The 23,058-nt window shown below is 40.4% G+C and overlaps 2 protein-coding genes across 2 annotated transcripts; both read right to left on the reverse strand.

Moving 5' to 3' along the window:
• Window positions 1-221: 221 nt before the first annotated feature.
• LOC109899817 (centromere protein K) lies at window positions 222-6,893 on the reverse strand. The gene is made up of 11 exons (XM_020495783.2): window positions 6,632-6,893; window positions 5,785-5,817; window positions 5,543-5,680; window positions 5,382-5,438; window positions 5,205-5,268; window positions 5,041-5,087; window positions 1,910-1,992; window positions 1,712-1,810; window positions 1,321-1,456; window positions 1,074-1,127; window positions 222-786 (listed from the first exon to the last, which is right to left on the reverse strand). Exons 1-11 carry the CDS (start codon window positions 6,632-6,634, stop codon window positions 631-633), a joined length of 870 nt encoding a protein of 289 aa, XP_020351372.2. The 5' UTR covers window positions 6,635-6,893; the 3' UTR covers window positions 222-630.
• A 12,946-nt stretch (window positions 6,894-19,839) lies between these two features.
• LOC109892239 (transcription factor LBX1-like) lies at window positions 19,840-22,474 on the reverse strand. The gene is made up of 2 exons (XM_020484714.2): window positions 21,788-22,474; window positions 19,840-21,308 (listed from the first exon to the last, which is right to left on the reverse strand). Exons 1-2 carry the CDS (start codon window positions 22,113-22,115, stop codon window positions 20,809-20,811), a joined length of 828 nt encoding a protein of 275 aa, XP_020340303.1. The 5' UTR covers window positions 22,116-22,474; the 3' UTR covers window positions 19,840-20,808.
• Window positions 22,475-23,058: the final 584 nt, after the last annotated feature.

Genomic DNA, 23,058 nt, shown 5'->3' on the forward strand with positions numbered 1-23,058 from the left:
AGGGCTTCTTGACAATTTGTTTGTGTGCATTTTTCAACGTTTAATAATGTGTTGTAGGTACAGGTTATCGGTCCTTGAATTTCTGTAGGTATTTCCAAAAAGATTATTCAATTTCTTATTTACTTGAGTTTAAATTGACTGCTGTGAATCATGTACTGATGTATCAAGATGTTTTCTCTTCTTTGGATTAGAACAAAGTGCTACAGTGAATGACGAATGTCTATTTTTTGTTATGAGTTTTAATTTTGTTAAGAACAAATCTGGCATACATCGATACATGGAAATATATACATAACAATTTAAGGTTTCACCAAAGTATGCAAATTGTGTTCCAGTAGCCAGAGAGCAACATGCATAGATATTTAACATGTAAAACAAATTCAAAAAGGTTAACCAATTATGAAACATACAGGAAATAACATTATAAACTAGTGACCTATCAAGCCACTATCTCAATACATACTCATGATATTCCCATACACCTAGCCTAGTCCCAGATCTGTTTGTACTGTATAACCAACGCTTATGATCGATGGCATGACAATGAGACGGCAAGACAGCACAAACATCTGGGACCAGGCTGCTACACACGCTGACAAAACTAGAACCAAGATGTCTGACCAGTTACTGTTAATAAAAGGTTTCCAGGCGGATCTTGAAACAGTCCTCTGGGTGTCTCTGTGCAATGCCGTGGCGCAGCAGCATCTCTGTGTACGGGGGCCAGAATGTCTCGTCTATCGATACGTAGGGATCGTGAGGCGTCTCCAGAGTCGTGTTCATCAGCAGCTGCACATTTTAACAATTGAAGATAAGGTTTAAGAGTGTTATTTATGTTGTTGTTCAATTGGAGCAAGAGGTGAGTAGGGATGTTTTTAGGTCGTTTGTTATACTGTGATCAAATTGATCTACATAACAAAGATGTGAGTGTAATGTAAAATATAGTCATAGGGTCATAAAAAGCTAGACTATAAAGCTGCTACTGGTTCAAGCATGTAGTAATAAAGTAATACAAAATTAAACCAGAGCACCGGGTTGAATAATAAAACAAACAATGCATGCGAACAGAGACTTACCTCCAGGACTTCATTGAGTGAAATTAGATTCTCGTTCAGCTCTTGAGGAATGTTCTGAAAACAAAAATGATAGCATCTAGGCTGGTCCCAGATCTGTTTGTGCTCTCTTGCCCAACAAAACACAAAAGTTAGCTACACAGCACAAACAGATCTGAGACCAAGCTAGATGCAACCGTAAAAAAAACAATGTGTGACAATTGAGGAACCCCTCCATCAGAGCCACATAATGCATCACTAAGACTCCCACCTTTTCCTTCTTGTCAGCGTTGGTCTCCTGTGTAGGAAGTGGGAAGTGTTCCGCCAGTACGTCTGCCAGGGTCTCCATCAGTCTGTTCTGGTAATCCTTCATCTTCTGGATCTTCTTCTTGGTGTCCTGCAACACACTGAACAGCAGCAGCAATACTTCCAAATTAAACTCAGGGTAGTTGTCAATGTGTTGGTTTGTGTGTCATTTTCTATTATTCAGGATCATATTCATTAGGCAAGAAACCGAAGAAATCGCTACAAAACATAGTGAAACGGGGAGGTACAATCTGAACTTGTTCAATAAAAATAAAAAACATTTGTTTTTGTTAAGCCTTGTAAAAACTTAATTTACAGTGTGCCCTAACAAACATGACCCAGTTGTTGTACCTTACCTGTGTTCAGATAACCTTTCGTTTTCCAGTCGCTGTTTGACCACATGTTCAGTGCCTGCCCTCAACACTTCCTTCTTTTTCTCCAACCACTTCTGGTCTCTGAAACAGGAACACAGATGTATACTGTCAAATCTAGTGTCTCCATATCAACATTCAAAGGGTTGGAGATTTAGAATAACAATCACATTCAAAGAAAACCTTTTTAAAGTCTCTCTCAGTGTGTCTCTCTTGGCTTGTGAGCAAGAGAGGACCAACTCCAGTTGTGAATTCAGCTTCTGTAACTGTGGAAGTAGTTGAGAACAGTTTTTTTTTAAATGTGTTATACATGAATATGGTTACTTTTCATAAGCATAAGGCTCTGTATAACTATAAAATAGCTGATATCTGAAATGTCTACAGAACCAGTGAAATGTTTAGACACACTGACTCAAGTTTATTTTTTTACTATTTTCTACAATGTAGAATAATAGTGAAGGCATCAAAACTATGAAATAGCACATGTGGAATCATGTGGTAAGCAAAAAAAACAAAAACAAGTGTTAAACAAATCAAAATATATTTTAATATTTGAGATTCTTCAAAGTAGCCACCCTTTGCCTTGATGACAGCTTTGCACACTTTTGGCATTCTCTCAAAAAGCTTCATGAGGTAGTCACCTGGAATGCATTTCAATTAACAGGTGTGGCTTGTTAAAGTTTATTTGTGGAATTTCTTTCCTTCTTAATGCGTTTGAAGAACATGGCTGAGGTTTTACATTATCCCAACCAATTGTGCAATTTTGTTAGGTGTTTTTTTATAACTTATTTTAACTTATTTTGTACATAATGTTGCTGCTACCGTCTGTTAAGACCAAAAATAACTTCTGGACATCAGAACAGCGATTACTCACCGCGGACTGGAAGAAACTTTTTCCTTTAACGAGTCCGACGAGAAGCATATACTGCTTCACTGGAACAGGCCCAGATCCCTGTAATTTGCTTGAAGAAAAGACAGGAAAAGGGGCTGCAGATCGGGCAGCCTTCTGAGAATCCGTAGGTGAGCGAGTAAACTCCCACTGCCATCCATTATTTTTGCTAACGTGCAATCATTGGAAAAATAAAATTGATGACCTACGATTAAGATTATCCTGCCAACGGACATTAACTGTAATATCTTATGTTTCACCGAGACGTGACTGAACGATGATACAGATAATATAGAGCTGGCGGGATTTTCCATGCACCGGCATAACAGAGAAGCTACGTCTTGTAAGACGAGCTGTGTCCATTTGTCAATAACAGCTGGTGCGCGAAGTCTAATATTAGAAGTCTTGAGGTATTACTCGCCTGAGGTAGAGTACCCTATGATAAGCTGTAGACCAGTATCAACCAAGAGTTCTCATCTATATTATTCGTAGCCGTCTATTTACCACCACATAACGAAGCTGGCACTAAGACTGCTCTCAACCAACTATAAGGCCATAAGCACCCATAAAATGCTCACCCAGAAGCGGCGCTCCTAGTGGCCGGGGACTTTAATGCAGGCAAACTTAAATCAGTTTCACCAAATTTTTACTAGCATGTCACATGTGCAACCAGAAAAAAAAAATCCTAGACCACCTTCACTCCACACACGCAAAGATGCATACAAAGCTCTCCCCCACCCTCTATTTGGAAAATCTGACCATAATTCTATCCTACTGATTCCTACTTACAAGCAAAAACTAAAGCAGGAAGTACCAGTGACTCGCTCAATACGAAAGTGGTCAGATGACAAGGATGCAACACTACAGGACTGTTTTGCTAACAGACTGGAATATGTTCCGGGATTCATCCAATGGCATTGAGGAGTACACCACCTCAGTCACTGGCTTCATCAATGAGTGCATTGACAACATCGTCCCCAGTGACCGTACGCACATATCCCAACCAGAAGCCATGGGTTACAGGCAACATCCACATCGAGCTAAAGGCTAGAGCTGAGCTGGCGCTGGAAAACCAGACGCGAGCTGCCCAGTGACGCGAGCCTACCAGACGAGCTAAATGCCTTTATGCTCACTTTGAGGCAAGCAACACCGAAGCATGCACAAGAGCACCAGCTGGACTGGATCTCGGTAGCCGATGTGAACAAAACCTTTAAAAACAGGTCAACATTCACAAAGCCGCTGGGCCAGGCGGATTACCAGGACGTGAGTGCTACGGGTCGGTAGTCATTTAGGCAGGTTACCTTGGTGGTCTCTATGGCACTATGGTGGTCTCCTTAAAACATGTTGGTATTACAGACTCAGACAAGGAGAGGTTGAAAATGTCAGTGAAGACACTTGCCAGTTGGTCAGCGCATGCTCAGCGTACACATCCTGGTAATCCGCCTTGTGAATGTTGACCTGTTTAAAGGTCTTACTCACATCGGCTGCAGAGAGTGATCACACAGTCGCCCGGAACAGCTGATGCTCTCATGCATGTTTCAGTGTTACTTGCCTATAAGCATGCATAGAAGTTATTTAGCTCGTCTGGTAGGCTTGTGTCTCCGGGCAGCTCTTGGCTGTGCTTCCTTTTTGTAGTCTAATAGTTTGCAAGCCCTGCCACATCCGACGGGTGTCGGAGCCGGTGTAGTACAATTCGATCTTAGTCCTGTATTGATGCTTTGCCTGTTTGATGGTTTGTCGGAGGGCATAGTGGGATTTCTTATAAGCTTCCAGGTTAGCATCCCGCACCTTAAAAGCGGCAGCTGTACCCTTTAACTCAGTGCGAATGTTGCCTGTAATCCATGGCTTCTGGTTGGGGTATGTACGTACAGTCTCTGTGGGGACGACGTCCTCGATGCACTTATTGATAAAGCCATTGACTGATGTGGTGTACTCCTCAATATCATCGGAAGAATCCCGGAACATATTCCAGTCTGTGCTAGCAAAACAGAAGACCTGGCCTCCACAATCACCCGACCTCATTCCAATTGAGATGGTTTGGGATGAGTTGGACGGCAGCGTGAAGGAAAAGCAGCCAACAAGTGCTCAGCATATTTGGGAACTCCTTCAAGACTGTTGGAAAAGCATTCCAGGTGACTACCTCATGAAGCTTGTTGAGAAAATGGCAAGAGTGCAATGCTGTCATCAACGCAAAGGGTGGCTACTTTGAAGAATGTCAAATATAAATTATTAATTATAATTATTTCATAGTTTTGATTGATTCACATTCTAACAATGTAGAAAATATTAAAAATAAAGAAACCCTTGAATGAGTAGGTGTCATGTTGACTGGTACTGTATATTAAAAAGGTAACTGCATCGAAATATTTTTTATTTTCCAACAATAACTACTACTGTGGAAGGCAACATCCACATGTGAATATACCTCCTCTGCTCCAACGACGAGTAACACCTCAGGATTTGTGGACAACACTATGGACAGAAAGTAAACCACATTCTGATGGTACATATCATGCTTAAGTCATACAGTATAAGTACAATCAATTAGTTATAAAGGAATGATATTCAGAGTAGAAACCAGACACTCACGTTCTGGCTGTCTTTTCTGCCACTGCTTCAGCTCAGCTGCTACAGCCATCAATCTATTCACAGACTGTTGGACATATAACAGATATGCAGCAGATAAGGCAAGACAATGTAAAAAGTACATGCATCACACATACTAATGCTTTCATTCAGCTTTAGGGAAATAGGGCCATCTCTGACCTGTTCTTGTGGGTTTTCATCCGAGTCTGGCTCTGCGAGAATGATCTCATTCTGAAGCTGAAAAACAAACAGAATATTACATTTTAACATTAACACAATAACATCACATCATCTAAAGTTGTCTGTGCAGGACCAAGCGGTCATCGTAAACAGACCAGTACCATCTCTAGCTGGGCAAACTGCTCTTCACACTCGTTAAAAAGTTGTGCCTGTGCAGCTTCCGAGCACTCTATGTAGAAAGGAATGGCAGGTGGTACTGGAGTATCCTGGACCTCTGACTCTTTGTCCAGTGGCTGTCCCTGTGATAAAAATTTCAGAATTATTAGGACATGCATGTTTAATGGATAAATTACTGTAATTTCAGTAAAGCTTACAAAGGCTCAAATTTGGCTACCGTACTTACATTCTCCTGTTGCAACGTTACCTCGTTGGATCTCTGAAAACAAGGAATTCACAATATTGTTATCAACAACATTTGAACATCTTGGCCATGTTCTGTTATAAACTCCACCCGGCACAGCCAGAAGAGGACTGGCCACCCCACATAGCCTGGTTCCTCTCTAGGTTTCTTCCTAGGTTCTGGCCTTTCTAGGGAGTTTTTCCTAGCCACCGTGCTTCTACACCTGCATTGCTTGCTGTTTGGGGTTTTAGGCTGGGTTTCTGTACAGCACTTTGAGATATCAGCTGATGTACGAAGGGCTTTATAAATACATTTGATTTGAACAAGTGGGTAACTATCGAGCTCTGGTCCAGGCCCATGCATTGCATTGGATCTGCACTCTATAGCGTGGACCATTGAGTCTGGCGGAACATTTTAAAAAGTCGTTTGAATCATGTTTTGGGAAGAAAATACACCAGGCGCATACAAAGAAATGTTCGTCAGCACTCTACCAACATCTTTACTTTGGTGAGTTACTAAAATACCTTGAAGTCATACTAGCAAGTCAGATTAAGTTAGCTAGATTAGTAAATTAGCCAGTTTCCTCATCAATTCTAGTGAAAATGTCAGACAAAGTCTTTTTTTTAAACGTAAAAGCAGGAAGTAACGTTACTCTTGGACGAAACATTACAGCTCCTAGGTAGCTACCAAAACCTCAAACGAACGTTAGCTAGCTAGCAAACGTTAGCAGTGGGTAAAGATGAGCATATCCGACTGAAAACAAGTTATATCATTAACTTTACAAATAGGAGGTCATTCATCAATTGGAAATCGACTGTTTTTCACTTTGTCAAACAACGTGTCCACCTACCATATTTGAAATAGTTAGCTGGCTTGATTTTCTTAGAACGTATACTATTTCACTATATCATACAGTCACAGATAGATGACATACAGCTGTCAACTTCACCGCTAGCTAGTTCCTTTTCAAAATACCGCCAGTATTGATGACGTACGACTGGGCTGAAGTACTTCGTTTGAGAGCGTTAGGTCTGCGTACTGATACGCATATCACTGAGAACGGCGCAATAAGGCACTCGTGTGTAACTGCAGCATGAACGCAATTGCATGAACGCAGTTGCACCCTTCTCAAATTAGGGCTCTTGGGGAATTTAAACCTTGAGCGATGCCTGACAGCCGGCACTGTTTTACAGTCTGCGTGCCGCCCCCAAAACCAGAGGAAATCGCAGCAGGGCAAGCTAGTCTTAGCCATCCTCTACATCTACATCACCTGGTGTCAAGGGAGGCCAAGAAGATCTTTAGGGGCCTCAGCCACCCGAGACTCTGCATGTTAACTCATGTCCCCATAAAAATACATGTTGGAAGACTTGACGAGGTGACTGGCTTCTACCCCTGCAGTAGTTCTACTGCATGTAGGGATTCCTGTTAAAAAAGTGAACCTATTCAGCAGCTCTGCAACTGGTAAACAATACACTCAAACAGTTCCTCACATGCAGCTCATCTAATGTCTTAAACCTGATCTCTTGTCCATGTAATATGTGGGCAGTAGATAAGAACGTTAAGAAGGTTTATTATAGTACTCAAGAGTGCTGTAAGGAGAAATGACCCCAAATCCCCTATTGCACGTAATTTCTATGAGGCCGGTGTTGTGCCGAAAATCTTTTCTTCATTTTGTGGCAGTCAAATACTTTCTATAGAACAAGGCAACCGAAATGATTAACTGTATGTCTGTGGGTTATATTAAACATAGAGGAGGGAGTCAAATGTTGGGAAGCAATACATATTTCAGAACAATTATGGCTGAATTATTATCTTTACACTTTCAAAAATACAAGTCGAATAAGACATGGGAGAGATTAAGAATTTTGTCAAAGAGATTTATTTCTAGACTAATACAAAATCAGTAGCGTATTCAGGTACGGGCGTTGACAGCTGTATGTCTTGCCAGGGGCGCTGAAGGGGGGGTTCGTCCAGGGCGCCATACAAGCTAGAACCGCCACATACACTTGAATCAAATAGCCAAACCGAAAACTGCTTTCTGAAAACAAATGCTTTCTTCTACTAAGATCAGTGAAATGTAGGCTAAACTGACAATGGAGTGAAGAGCATAAATCTCAACTAGCAAGCAAGTTGCAGCAATGAAGAACGCAAAGGGGGGAGAGAATTCTGTCAGGGGGGAGATTTTCGGCACAGCACCTGTCACCCGGTCTCTTCCATGTCCTTCTGTGCTACACAGCAGATAAAACGTTCACGTAGGGGTGGTAATCTGGAACTTAGTCTTCTCCAGACAGAATGCAGGTGGATAATATATTTAAAAACTCTCCACCCATCAGGCATGAATTAAAAATGGTTATTGAAGTGTTTTCTGCAAAAGGTATATTGCCTGTTTTTGGTGTTCTGTTTCCTCATCTAGTGGTATTTCTAGCTCCCTACCCTTACAATCCTGTGTTATTTATTCTGAGGAAATGTTCAGATCATATATGTAAAAGCAATCATTTATGAATCCTAGAGGAAAACCTGGTTCAGTCTACTTTCCAACAGACACTGGGAGATGAATGTACCTTTCAGCAGGACACTAACCTAACACACAAGGCCAAGTTGACACTGGAGTTGCTTACCAAGATGATGATGAATGTTCCTGAGTGGCCTAGTTACAGTTTTGACTTAAATCGTCTTGAAAATATATGGCTAGACTTGAAAATGTCTGTCTAGCAATGATCAACAACCAACTTGACAGAGCTTGATACATTTATTAAAGAATAATGGGCAAATATTGTACAATCCAGATGTGCAAAGCTCTTAGAGTTACCCAGAAAGATTTACAGCTGTAATCGCTGCCAACGGTGATTCTAACATGTTTTGACTCAGGGGTTTGAATACTTATCTAATCAAGATAAGATGTTTTATTTTCCATAAAAAAATATTCCACATTGACAGAGTATTTTGTGTAAATTGTTGACAAAAAATGACAATTACATCCATTTTAATCCCACTTTGTAACACAGCAAAAGGTGAAAAAAGTCAAGGGGTGTGAATACTTTCTGAAGGCACTGCATGTGAGAATGTTGTTTATTGTGCCTTTTGGCAAACTCCAAGCGGGCTGTCATGTGCCTTTTACTGAGGGATGGCTTCTGTCTGGCAACCCTACCATAAAGGCCTAATTGGTGGAGTGCTGCAGAGATGGTTGTCCTTCTGGAAGGTTCTCCCATCTCCACAGAGGAACTCTGGAGCTCTGTCAGAGTGACCATTGGGTTCCTGACCAAGGCCCTTCTCCCCCAATTGCTCAGTTTGGCTGGGCAGCCAGCTCTTGGAAGAGTCTTGGTGGTTCCAAACTTCTTCCGTTTAAGAATGATGAGGCCACCGTGTTCTTGGGGACCTTCAATGCTGCAGACATTTTTTGGTACCCTTCCCCAAATCTGTGCCTCGACACAATCGTGTCTCAGAGCACTACAGACAATTTCTTCAACCTCATGGATTGGTTTATGCTCTGATATGCACTGTCAACTGTGGGACCTGATATAGACAGGTGTGTGCCTTTCCAAATCATGTCCAATCAATTGATTTTAACACAGGTGGACTCCAGTCAAGTTGTAGAAACATCTCAAGGATGATCAATGGAAACAGGATGCACCTGAGCTCAAATTGGAGTCTCATAGCAAGGGGTCTGAAGATAAGTGAGGTATTTATAATTTATTTTAAATTTGCAAACATTTCTAAAAATGTGTTTTCACTTTGTTATTATGGGGTATTGTGTGTAGATTGAGCAGAGGGGAAATTAATTTAATCAATTTTAGTATAAGGTGGTAACGTAACAAAATGTGGGAAAAGGGAATGGGTCTGAATACTTTCCGAATGCACTGTTTGTGTACATTGCCGAGGTGAGGAAAAGCACGGGGAACGCATCTAGGTGCCGCTTTTATGCATGGTTGCAGTAATGCATAAACATTCAATATTGGATGATCAATTTCAAATGAATCAATCAGGTATTCTTTGTATATTGTTTATGGCCAGAGTGTGTGGTCAACAGAATCTAATTTCCATTCTGATTCCAAACACTGCATAATGCCATTCTGTGTAAAGAATACCATCTCAATGCGACCGAGATTGTCACAATGCTGATGCATCACATGGAACTACAGAACACAAGAGAAGTTCAGAAATGTCAAGAATTCAACAGTTCTTGATTGACAAACAATGAGAGAGACAGCATTATTATGGCGAGCTTTTCTTTCATCCTCCCTGAAGACAGACATTGTTCCATTAAGGACAACGAAGTCGATTCAGGTAGGAACAATTCAATTAATTTACATCTTGAAAATGATTAGTTGAAAGGAAATAAAAAATTAAACGTAAGGTTAAGATGACTTGGGGCATTTGTTGTTAGTTACCAAGCAATGTAACCATGCAAAATTAAGTTATAAACTTATGCTATGTCCCAATTATCTCTCCTTTGTACCAAAGTCTGCATTTGTTCACTTCACTGATTTCAAAGGAAATTACTGGTATAATAAATATAGCTAGACTCCCACTAGCCCATGACTCCACCAATCCAATGTTTTAGATTTGTGGGAAGTAGTGAACAAGTTCACAATTCAGGAGAGATTAGATATTATTGGGACACACTTGTACTTTAATTTAGAGAATATTATCTGTTATGTTACCCTGTGTTACCATATTGTTTCTTTCAAGGTGGATCTCAATGGTGACCCAAATCAAAGCCCTTGACGGTCCAGAGTCAGAGAGTCAGAACTTCCATCAGAGCTTTCCAGAGTTACTTGGCGACCAGTACCACTATGCGAATGCCATTGACAGCTCTCTGCTCTGGACAGTTGGTTACGCCCCCTACATTCCCCCAGCTCTGAAAGGAAGAAGCTTCCCCTCTGTCGAGAGCTTCTTCCTGGATGAGTGGGAGCCACTGACACTCCTGCAGACTCCTCAGGTTCTGTCCACCAGTGTTTCGATCAAGGAAGACAACCTGGTCCAGTCTGCTGCAGGCCTAGTGTCTCAGGTTCTGTCCATCAGCATTTCCATTGTGGAGAATGACCTGATCCAGTTTGCTGCAGGTCTAGTGTCTCAGGAGCTGTCTACCAGTGTTGTCATCGTAGAGAAAGACCTCATCCAGTCTGCTGCAGGCCTAGTGTATCAGGTTCTGTCCATCAGCATTTCCATTGTGGAGAATGACCTGATCCAGTTTGCTGCAGGTCTAGTGTCTCAGGAGCTGTCTACCAGTGTTGTCATCGTAGAGAAAGACCTCATCCAGTCTGCTGCAGGCCTAGTGTATCAGGTTCTGTCCATCAGCATTTCCATTGTGGAGAATGACCTGATCCAGTTTGCTGCAGGTCTCGTGTCTCAGGAGCTGTCTACCAGTGTTGCCATTGTAGAGAAAGACCTCATCCAGTCTGCTACAAACCTAATGTCTCAGGATAATGACTCCACCCGAGAGCCTCCAACCAACCTGAGGTCCTTGTGGCTGATGTCTCAACCAAGAGAATTAGACTAGTCATCACTATGTCTATGGTTGCAACCAAGAGTTGCCTTGTTGCTTTACATGAAGTTGATGCCAGTGCTACAAGCCTGGAGCAATCTGCTGAGAAAATGTCTACCTCTACCACTGATGTCAACGACATCTCAACTGCTGCTGCCAAGAATAAGAAGAGGTGTGGATTATTCTCATCTCTCTGGAGAGCTCTCAGGGGGAAGAACAAGAAGCCTGGAAGTAATAACTCATACGCTTATACTCTGTTGTACTCTTATACTTATTAACTTATCAACTGTTTTGATACTGATATCCGGTGTTAATACCTTTTTATTTATTTTGTCTCTGTTTTCTAACTTTCCTTTCTTCAGGCTAAAGTAGCTTCCAAGGAGGACATCTAGGTGAGGACACTCACTGCAGAAGGCACCCACAATGATGCTTCCACCACCACCACGCCAACCTATACATTTTTATAGTCAGTAAACTTTTTTTGTGTTGCATTTGAATGTGTTTGGAATCTTAATTGAAACCACAAAACATCTCTAATGAGAGTCATTTTCATAGTCATGTTACAGATATGGATTTATCATCAAATGTTATAGAATACAATCACAGATGCAGGGGTTTAGCAGTTTAACATCAGTACTTATCAATTAATCACTGATTGACTTTCAACTCAGAATTGAGAAAACTGAGGCAAAAATGGAAGAAAACGGTATTTTTTAGAAACATGTAAATCGCTCTGGATTAAAGGGTCTGCTAAATCACAAAAAATGTAAATGTGACAATGTGGAAAGATTGAAAACAACAATTTACATTCTGTTACAATATAACTACAATCACTTGTCAGCACCATTTTTTTAAATTATTACATGCATTCTTGCTCGTAACCTCTAAATGGAGTAACAAGCAAAGTTATGATGATTCACCCTCACTTATTATACTTGTGCTTTTTTTTAGCGGTTGGATGTGAGGGCATGCTCATATTAGGAATTCCTGTCGGAGTTCCTACCCTATTCCATGAATAAGCATGCTATTTTTATATTTCATGAGTTGTCTACGGCAGGGGGTCTCAAAGTGGGGTCTGCAGGGGGTCCATGGTCAGGCCAAATATAAATAATCATTCATTTTTAAGTCAATATTAGCAACATAGCTAAACAGATTCAACTCATTTTGGCCAAGGGATCTGTGAAATTAGTTTGGAGGGTGCAATCCAATACAATGCCATATTATTCATTTACAAATTACTTTATTAACCCTGGGCAACATGGGCCTGGGAGGCTCACAGGGATATTGGTATCCACAGTACACCAGCGTTATATATTTTTCTACTAAATACTTATTGTATTTTTATTTTTTATTTTTTTTACATGAAAGCACTGTCATGTAAACTTTAAAACGGCATAATTTTATCTCGGATAACAAGAGGGCCCGAGGTGCTTGAGACTTAGTTCATCCGGCCATGCCCTGCCAAAGTCATAGTAAAACTCCTTGTCTGCTTTAAAAAAAAGTTGTGTCCTGATTACGAGGGGATCCCTGATGAATTTTCTATCCGAAAAGGGGTCCCCAGTCCCCATAAAGTTTGAGTACCCCTGGTCTACGACCTTGAGAGCCTGCAACCAACCTGATTTCCATGTGGGTGATGCTTCAACCAATAGAAAAATAATTAACATTACTATTGATGCTACCAGCCTGGGACAGTCTGCAGATTTGTCTACCTCTACCACTGATGACATCATAATGTCTTCACCTGACACCAAAGCAGAAGAAAAATAGAACCGGATTCTTCACAGCTCTCCAGAGAGTTTTTAGAAGAAAGAACAAGAAAAATGTCAGTAATACTCATACTTTGTAATACTGTTAATCAATAAACTAGGTTGTTACTAATATCCCGGGCTAATGGCTATTTTCAGAGCTTTTTCTCTATTTTCTACCTTTCCTTTTCCAGGCTAAAGTGGCTTCCATGACAGTGGGAAACATCCAGAAGGATGAGAACACCACCTCTCGAGATGCTCACGGCTGCTGTTTCTCTTCTTTCCCCCCCCTTCCCTCCTTTCACTCTAACCCCCCCACCCCTACCTGTTTCATCTTTAGTAAATGTCTTTTTTTGCTATTTCAGTTTGAATGTGTTCTATTTATCATTGAAATCACAGTCAATTTCAAAAGAGGGTCATACCGCGACTCTCTTCATTTATGAATCTCTAAATCCAGAACCAAACCAGGAACACAGGGGTTGCTTGACCTTTTTAGTCATAGACCTACGTTGATATCACAGTTACATTCTAGCCTACAGTGATAACAATATTGTCAAGGGGAAAGTGAACAGTATAGACATACAGGTAACTGCCAAAATAAGGGAAACACCAACATAAAGTGTCTTAATAGGGTGTTGGGTCACCACAAGCCAGAACAGCTTCAATGCACCTTGGCATAGATTCTACAAGTGTCTGGAACTCTGTTGGAGGGACGCAACATGATTTTTCCACGAGAAATTCCATAATTTTATATTTTGCTGATTGTGGTGGAAAACACTGTCTCGGGCGCAGCTCCAGAATCTCCCATAAGTGTTCAATTGGATTGAGATCTGACGGATTTACGTTTACTATGTTAGGTCTATTCTACGAGACCAGGCTGGATCTGGTGACTGAGACGGCCATGGCATATGGTTTACATCGTTTTCATGCTCATCAAACCATTCAGTGACCACTTGTTCCCTGTGAATGGGGGGCATTGTCATCCTATGGGGGGGGCATAGCCATGGTAGCCAAAATAATGGCCTAATCAGCATTTTTATACCAGCCAGGTCGTTCAAGGTTAACGTTGAAAATTGGACGTCTATCCATGTCCTGAGGACGGGAAATGCCTTCATAACCGGCTACTAGGGGCAACAGTGAGTGCTAGTACCATCAAATAGGTGGTGGATCCCATGACTCAGGATCAGAAGGTTGTCTGTTTGATCACACTCGTGGAAACTGTTATTTTTATTTAGGGTTTTAACGCTAAACCAAACCTTAACCATTTGTAAAGAGTGCCTCAACTTTACTTAACTTCAAAATTGTACATTTGGAGCAGCTTCAAAATTGTACATTTGGAGAACTAATTCTGCAGTGAGAGCTTGTTGTTTTACACATGCAATGACCCTAAGCATAATAGGATGTTAAATGCTTAATTAACTCAGGAACCACACCTGTGAGGAAGCCCCTGCTTTCAATATACTTTGTATCCTTAATTTACTCAAGTATTTCCATTATTTCGGCAGTTACCTGTGCATATTGAATTGTATGGCTACCAAATATGTACAGTGGCTTGCGAAAATATTCACCCCCTTGGCATTTTTCCTATTTTGTTTCCTTTACAACCTGGAATAAAATTTAATTTTGGGGGGGGTTTGTATCATTTGATTTACACAACATGCCTACCATTTTGAAGATGCTAAATATTTGTTCTTGTGCAACAAACAAGAAATATGACAACAAAACAGACCTTGAGCGTGCATAACTATTCATCCCCCCCAAAGTCAATAGTTTGTAGAGCCACCTTTTGCAGCAATTACAGCTGCAAGTCTCTTGGGATATGTCTCTATAAGCTTGGTACATTTAGCCACTGGGATATTTGCCCATTCTTTAAGGCAAAACTGCTCCAGCTCCTTCAAGTTGGATGGGTTCCGCTGGTGTACAGCAATCTTTAAGTCATACCACCGATTCTAAATTGGATTGAGGTCTGAGCTTTGACTAGGCCTATTTCAAAAACACTTAAATGTTTTCCCTTAAACCACTCAAGTGTTGATTTAGCAGTATGCTTAGGGTCATTGTCCCCCTGGAAGGTGAACCTCCATCCCAGTCTCAAAGCTCTGGAAGTCTGAAACAGGTTTCCCTCAAGAATTTCCCTGTATTTAGCACCATCCATCATTCCTTCAATTCTGACCAGTTTCCCAGTCCCTGCCGATGAAAAACATCCCCACAGCATGATGCTGCCACCACCATGCCTCACTGTGGGGCTGGTGTTCTCGGAGTGATGAGAGGTGTTGGGTTTGCACCAGACATAGCGTTTTCCCAGATGGCTAAAAAGCTCAATTTTAGTCTCATCTGACCAGAGTACCTTCTTCCATATGTTTGGGGAGTCTCCCACATGCCTGTTGGTGAACACCAAACGTGTTTGCTTATTTTTTTCTATAAACAATGGCTTTTTTTCTTGCCACTCTTCCATAAAGCCCAGCTCTGTGGCGTGTACGGCTTATTTTGGTCCTATGGACAGATACTCCAATCTCTGCTCTGGAGCTTTGCAGCTCCTTCAGGGTTATCTTTGGTATTTTTGTTGCTTCTCTGATGAATGCCCTCCTTGCCTGGTCTGTGAGTTTTGGTGGGCGGCCCTCTCTCAGGTTTGTTGTGGTGCCATTTATTTCCATTTTTTTAAATAATGGATTTAATGGTGCTCCTTGGGATGTTCAAAGTTTCAGATATTTTGTTATAACCCAAACCTGATCTGTACTTCTCCACAACTTTGACCCTGACCTGTTTGGCGCACTCCTTGGTCTTCATGGTGCCGCTTAGTGGTGTTGCAGACTCTAGGGCCTTTCAGAACAGGTGTATATATACTGACATCATGTGGCAGATTATGTGACACTTAGATTGAACACAGGTGGACTTTATTTAACAAATTATGTGACTTCTGAGGGTATTTGGTTGCACCAGATCTTATTTAGGGGCTTCATGGCAAAGGGGGTGAATACATGTGCACACACCACTTTTGTTTTATTTTTTAACAAGTATTATTTTTCATTTCACTTCACCAATTTGGACTATTTTGTTTATGTCCATTACATGAAATCCAAATAAAAATCTATTTAAATTAAAGGTTGTAATGCAACAAAATAGGAAAAACGCAAGACCACTCTGGTGGTAAGACCACTCTGAGGTGCTTGATAGAATCTGAACACTAGGTGGCAGTGGCACCATACTTACAGGAGTAGAGAAACTTCCAAGTTAAATAGGAGAGCGAGTGAGTATATTTAACCAGAAGATGGCAGCCTTTGAAAATGTGTATCTTTTTTACTAATCTCATTCAACCCATCAGACGGCATACATTACATTTTCACATGAAACCTCTCTCAGAATGAGCAACAGACAGAGAGAGAGAATATAGGCCTACTGTTTTTGAAATGTCTTTATTATTTTGGAACTTTTGTGAGTATAATGTATACTGTATACTGTTTATTATCTATTTCACTTGCTTTGGCAATGTAAACATATGCTTACTATGCCAATAAAGCCCCTTAAATTGAAATTGAAATTGAGAGAGAACGAGATAGAAAGAGAGCAAGAGATAGAGAAATTAGGTTTTGTGTAGTGGTAAAGCTCCCGGTTTAAATCGGTGACATTTTGACATCATTAAGATCTGTCTGCTCAGCGGTGTGCCGTCAGAAAACTGGACAGGCAATTTCTGTTTGCTGGAAATAGCTAAACTAACTCGTTCTGCGTCTTTGGTTTTAATACAGTGCAGGCAACTCAGCGGCAGCAGAGGAGAGAAAATATTTCCAAGGTTGGGGTATATATTTTTTACCAAACCTATATGCTCCCCTCCTAAATCACATGCCTCGTGCGAATGATCAACTACAATTTGATTAATATGCAAATGTGAAGCAAACAGCTCCATTTGAGCCTTCAGCGCGGGCTAATTAATCAACAGTTAAAGGAAATTAATACATACATCAATTCTGTCAGGAACATGCTTAGTTCAATCGCCCGTAAAATTGAAGTTTGAAGTATTAACTGGTTCTCAAGGAACGGTATGATTAAAACTGGTATTCATCCCTGTTTAGAGACTTTCACTGACAACTCCATACCTGAGTATTTTATCCGATTTTAACTTTTGGTGCAGCTAACGATTTATGTAGGTTATTCTCATGATTTATGTAGGTTATTCTCATGATTTATGTAGGATATTCTCATGATTTATGTAGGTTATTCATAGAATATACACATAAAACATGTGTAGATAATGTACATTATATCTTCAGATAAAATATAAAAGACTAAAAAGATTGCTTGTACCTGTGGCTATGACAATTTGCTAGTTTTATATAAATTGGCCTATTAAAAAATAGAACATTGGGTTGATATCAGTTTAGATTGAAAACTTCGCTAACATGTATTTCTCCTTATTAGGCTACAGTTATCATGAGCTTCAGATACGTTATTGCTCAATAGGAAAAAAAGAAAGAAATAGACAGATAAATGAAGGGACCACAGAAAGAGAGGAAAAATAGATGAAAAGAGAGAGAGTTTGGTGGCCAGCCCCATTGTTTCAGCAGGGACTCATGCATCAAACTTCAATTTTCCGGACGATTGAATTAGTGATTTTTTTCCATCTTGAACTGAAATACACTTAAGACCAACGGATTAATTACCAAGAACTGGTCCCACTGACTGTCGTATTAGTTATCGCCTTGACAACTGCTCATAAAATAAGCAAGTGAAATCCATAAACGTAGCCTGCCTTAACACTCTCCTCTCTCCCTGACCATAAATATGCTTTATTCAGAATAGGCGTGAGTGATATAAGGAGGTGGGGAGAATTCGAGCACGTTTTTTGTTTTTTCATCAAAACCGCGGGGGGTTTATTTGGCGACCACGCGCGCAGTCAAGTCAAGTAGCCCATCAATGCTCGCGCCGTTGTTTGTGTGGGTAGCCTTAGCCTATGTGTGTGTTCGTGTGGTCATATAGCTTACCCATATCCAAATATTATTAGAGAATCCTACAGTAGCCTAACATTGTCATCGGAATAAAATTGTATGTGGTTGTCCGGCAAATTAATTAAGGCTTTGAGAAAAGTCTGCCTGTGTATTATTCAAATATTGTCAAACCGTCAGTGTAAACTCAAAGAATCGACCCTCATCCAAATAAATTTAAAAAATGTGTTGGTTGTGTTGATAGTTTCTCCCACATTATTTCAGTCAATAATTTACTTTAGATAAGTAGCTTACGTATTCCCATTGTAATAACAGTGTTATTGAATATTGTAACGATTTATGATTTTTTTATTTTTTATTAGGGAAGCTTCATTTGAAATTCAGATCAAAGTCCAGTCACAGGTTAGGTGTTCAATGTTAATAAGACTAATATAATTATAAAAAGGCTAATTGAAAAATAACAAATATAGAAATCCTTATTATTATTATTATTAGCATTAGCCTTTTAGGCCTACTACCCATTTATTTTAGTAAAGATGAGAAGCTATAGGCCTACAAATTGTTTATATCACACGTTATAGGCTATAATAGAATTGGATGATAAAACTCATGCGAACAGTTTCCAAAAAAGATTGAAAAGAAAAGCCCTCTTTAGCAGCGTCAATCTCCTCCTTAAAAGGACGGAGGGCTAAACAAGGCTCCTCTAGATCAAAAAGAAAGCTTTTCTTTATGACTTTTTCTCACATCACCATGTTTTCAGCTTCATTAAACTCCGCAAAGACAAAGGAAATAAATCGAGAAGAAGAAAAAGACATGAGAAGAAAAGCAACGAAAGACTCCTTTTAACTAGACTTTGGCATAACTGTCACACTCTAAACTCTTTATGACTCGGGCTACTTAACATGAAAAACACTCTCACACAAAATGTGCCGCATTTTGTTGTTTAGAAAAACGTTCCTGGACAAAAGTCAAACATATTATTTCAGGGCCTAAAAAGGGAAGAAAGACAAGTAGCTGGACAAAAAAGAGCCATTTTCATTGTAATTCATTGACTTGTTCCAAATGCCAGGCTAAAAAAAGGCAAAGAAAAGAGGCTAGACATTAATGGTCGCAGATGCCCTCGTGAAGAGAAGGGCCTGTGTATGCGTTACGGCCTTTGTTCGCGGGGAGTTAAACAGTTTAAAAGGAGGGTTAAGTCAATCCATCAAATTGTCTGAAATTGTGAGGAAAATTCAAAAACCATATGGCCTCCAAACGTTTGAGTCCTTTTTGTGCGGTGGGACACACTTGTCTCAGCATTGCTGCCTGCGGGAGACCGGGCGGGCTCCATTGTGACTTGTCACATCGGGGAAGGCATCTCATTTGTCCCCAGTTTTCATGCTTTACGCTCAAAATTATGGCCTCGTCCCGCAGCCCCGCAGAACAAAAAAACATCCATAAAGGCTCAGGAAAACTGGCCCAAAACTTTGTGTTTTTGTGGCATCCCAGACCCTCTTTTCTCCCTCAGCACCAGATTTGCGATTCTCACATAAATTTCTTCCCGAATGGGGAAACACGTTGCCGGGTCAAGAAGCCAAGACACGCATTTAGCAGTTTGAAAGAGAGTGAGATGGCTGAGCCACAAAATGTTTCGAGTATCCTCACAAATGGGATACAATGGAACAAAAAATATTGAAGTATTATAAGGGATCATGGTTGCTAAATAGGCTACTCTAAACGTCCATAATTATAGGCCTGCATTGAATTAGCCTCATAAAGGATTTCAGTCCCCCCCCCCCCCCCCTTGATTCTACATATAGTCACCATTTTTACTAGGACTAAATATCGAAATTATAATCTATCAGTATAATAATGACACAAACAGCGCGTTGAGAAAAGCCATTTTATTTCCATAGTATATACATTACAGAATGTGCATTGGTTTTCAAATACTGTCCTGATTTTAGAAAGGCACTTACAGGTGTACAAAACATAACAAATCTATTCAACCATAGAGTACTCTATTGTATCCAAACAAATGAATATATTCATACGGTCCAGTAACTGTAGCTCCATGTCGAAATATCACCGCAGTATTTTGTAATTTTATAACCTTTGTTCGATCATTTCTTTATAAAACGCATAACTTGGTTTTTGATCCTTTGAATTTGCCTTTCGTATCATGCAATGCAGCATACGGATTATGGTGGGTGTAAATATGACTAGCTAATTATGTAAACGCTGTGTACAAATGGTCTGAACTCGAGTAGACCTATGTGTATGATAAGGTATGTCTCAAAAAATAATCAAGCGATATAATTTAAAAGGAACAATAAATAGATATGATCAACAAAACAAAACATGCATTTCAACATGCAAAACCTATCGAAAATATTTCAGAACTGACATACTTTAAGCATATGACACGGTGTTACATAAATATGAACAAGGATCAGTGTGTGTGTGTGTTTGTGTTTGTGTGTGTGTTTGTGTGTGTGTGTGTGTGTGTGTGTGTGTGTGTGTGTGTGAGAGAGAGAGAGAAATAACTCAAAGAGTTGTGTGTGTCTGATAGACAATTACATGTTTAAAAAATAATAGCATTATCTTTAGTTCTGATTATGAAACCCATATTGCTTTCATTGACATTTGAAGACAAGATGAAACTGTCCGACTGCTGATGAATATTGAATATATTGAATATAGCACTGCGTAGGCTATTTGTTCATGCTTACTGTGAATATCTGTGTGCCGATACAAAAGTCACAACAGACTAGTAAATGTTCTGAGATGATGTACGAATATCAGCAGGGAAAAGTTACAATCGTAGTAAGGATTGTTACTGCTTTATGTCGTAATTTTTGTATTTCATTATCCCACTGCGCAATCAGTCATCCACATCAATTTCTAGGTCTTCGTCGTCCTCTGAGCATTCTTTACTTGTTGTGTGGTCTGAAAATGGCGACAGGGGGGACATCCGCAGCTTGCGAGCGAGCTCGTACTCTCGTCCGCCGCTCTGCGCGGGAGAATCGGCTCGCGGGTGATGTCCGAGCGTTCCGTTGGCGCATTTCTCGAGGTCAGCGAGCTTTGCGAGTTTCTCCAGAGGTACAATACCGTCACCTATAGTTTTGGCCGACTCCACGTCGGCCTTCATCTCTTCCAGATCTCGCTTTAGTTTGGCTCTCCTGTTCTGGAACCACGTGATGACTTGGGCGTTCGTTAGACCCAATTGTTGGGCGATTTGGTCTCGGTCAGCGGGAGACAAATATTTCTGATACAGGAATCTTTTCTCTAATTCGTAGATTTGGTGGTTGGTGAATGCAGTCCTGGACTTCCTTCGCTTCTTCGGGGTGTTTCTTTGCCCAAAGAGTGTCATTCCGTCTCTCCCTGCACAAACAAAGATAAAATGTTAAGTCAGTGACATGTTGGTGTATTTCTCATGCTGCTATGGCATTGGCTTTGGAGGGCGTTGAACTGAGCATTTGAACATTTTAAACATATTTTGAATGATCAATTATCATTTTTGAAATAAGTTATATTAGCCCGTTTTACATAATATGAACGTAGACTTAATGTTATTCATTCATCATAAAAAGATCAATTGCACAATTCCAGCTGGTAAATTCATGAATAGCCTATTTTTCACCTTTCCAAATTACGCACAGAAGAGATACAATGTAACATTTTCTGGCAAACAATCTTGTTTAAAACCTACTGTTCAATGACTATTTGTAGATACAATATTACTTCATTATATTTTCACAGATCAAATGAAAATAATACGTTCCCTTTAAATTGTACATTGCACTGTTATGAAAGTAATATCGATATAATGATTAGAAGGCCATAAATACCATCATATTTACCTTCAGCTGCTTGTAGCACGCTAACTTCGAGCCCCTTGAACGTTTTGCTGGCTAGTTCTTCCAGGGCGCAGAGTGGTGAGGTTTGTGTGAGCAGTGCCCGGTTGGCCAGAGCAGAGATGCTGGACGAACGGTGCTTCTCAGCCGATGAAATCAGGTGTGCTGTCCCACAAATGGTGTAACTTCGTTTCACGGAGGGTTTGTTGAGAATGTCTTGGATACTGAACGGTGTCAGTGGCTTATTCGAGTTTGCAGGCGGAGGAAGATGGTCCAATGGACTTCGCCTCCTATTCTCGACCGCGTCACATTCGGCGACTTCTTTGGATGTCATTATTAGTGCGTTAGTCGTTACGCAAGCTAACTTTAAAATGTTTTTGAATTGTTAACAACGAAAACAACAATCACAGATATCAAATAATATCGAACCCTATCGAAAAAAAACCTGTCACATTACAGTCACCAAATGCACGGCATGGCTGAAAACTTTCTTGCAAAAAGAAACATAAAAAAGACCTACTAATTCCAAACCGGGATATCTTCTTGAAAGTATTATTCCACAAAAATACGTTCAGACAATCCGAAGGAGAACTGTGCCTCCCTGAAAATGGCCAGGTCCAAAGAAGTTGCAGCAACAACTGAATAACAAGTTAATATTGATTAGGACGTAATCAATTATGTCCCCACTGGCACTTTCGCCCTCTCCCTTTCACTCTCTGACTGTGTTGCAGTCCAGTGCAGGGCTTTTGCGAGTGGGATGCTCCCAATAATTACAAGGCATGGCTTGAAGGAGGAGGAGCCGGTTGGAATTATAACGGGTTGCGCTCTTATCATCTTTGGGTCTAAATTAGTCGTGGGGTGAGATACCAGAATAGGCCTTACGGTAAATGAGCAAGAGAGAGTGTGCAGTCAATGGGGGATTAAATCGCATTGCGTATTTAAGTATAGTATTACAGTAATAAAGTATGTGTGATTTTTTTAGAAGACAGATACTTTGAACGTTTCCAGTCTGAATATTGGATTTGTTTTCAATGATTCTGAAATTGGTAACATTATCCTATGCTGTGGACTAAGAAGTAATTACTAGTTAGTACAGAAAGGGCATTTTCCTTCACCAAAAGCGATGGTTTTGGATGAGCCTTTATTTTCTGAAGGCAATATGGATCTAGGCAATATATCAGGACTGATGATACACTCCTTCAGGGCGGGGGAGTGAGGTGAGGAGGCGAGGAGAGAAGAGGAGAGGAGGAGAGGAGAGGGGGAGAGAGGAGCAGCAT

The sequence above is a fragment of the Oncorhynchus kisutch genome, linkage group LG1, assembly GCF_002021735.2.
Source record: "Oncorhynchus kisutch isolate 150728-3 linkage group LG1, Okis_V2, whole genome shotgun sequence".
In the NCBI taxonomy this organism is placed as follows: Eukaryota; Metazoa; Chordata; class Actinopteri; order Salmoniformes; family Salmonidae; genus Oncorhynchus; species Oncorhynchus kisutch.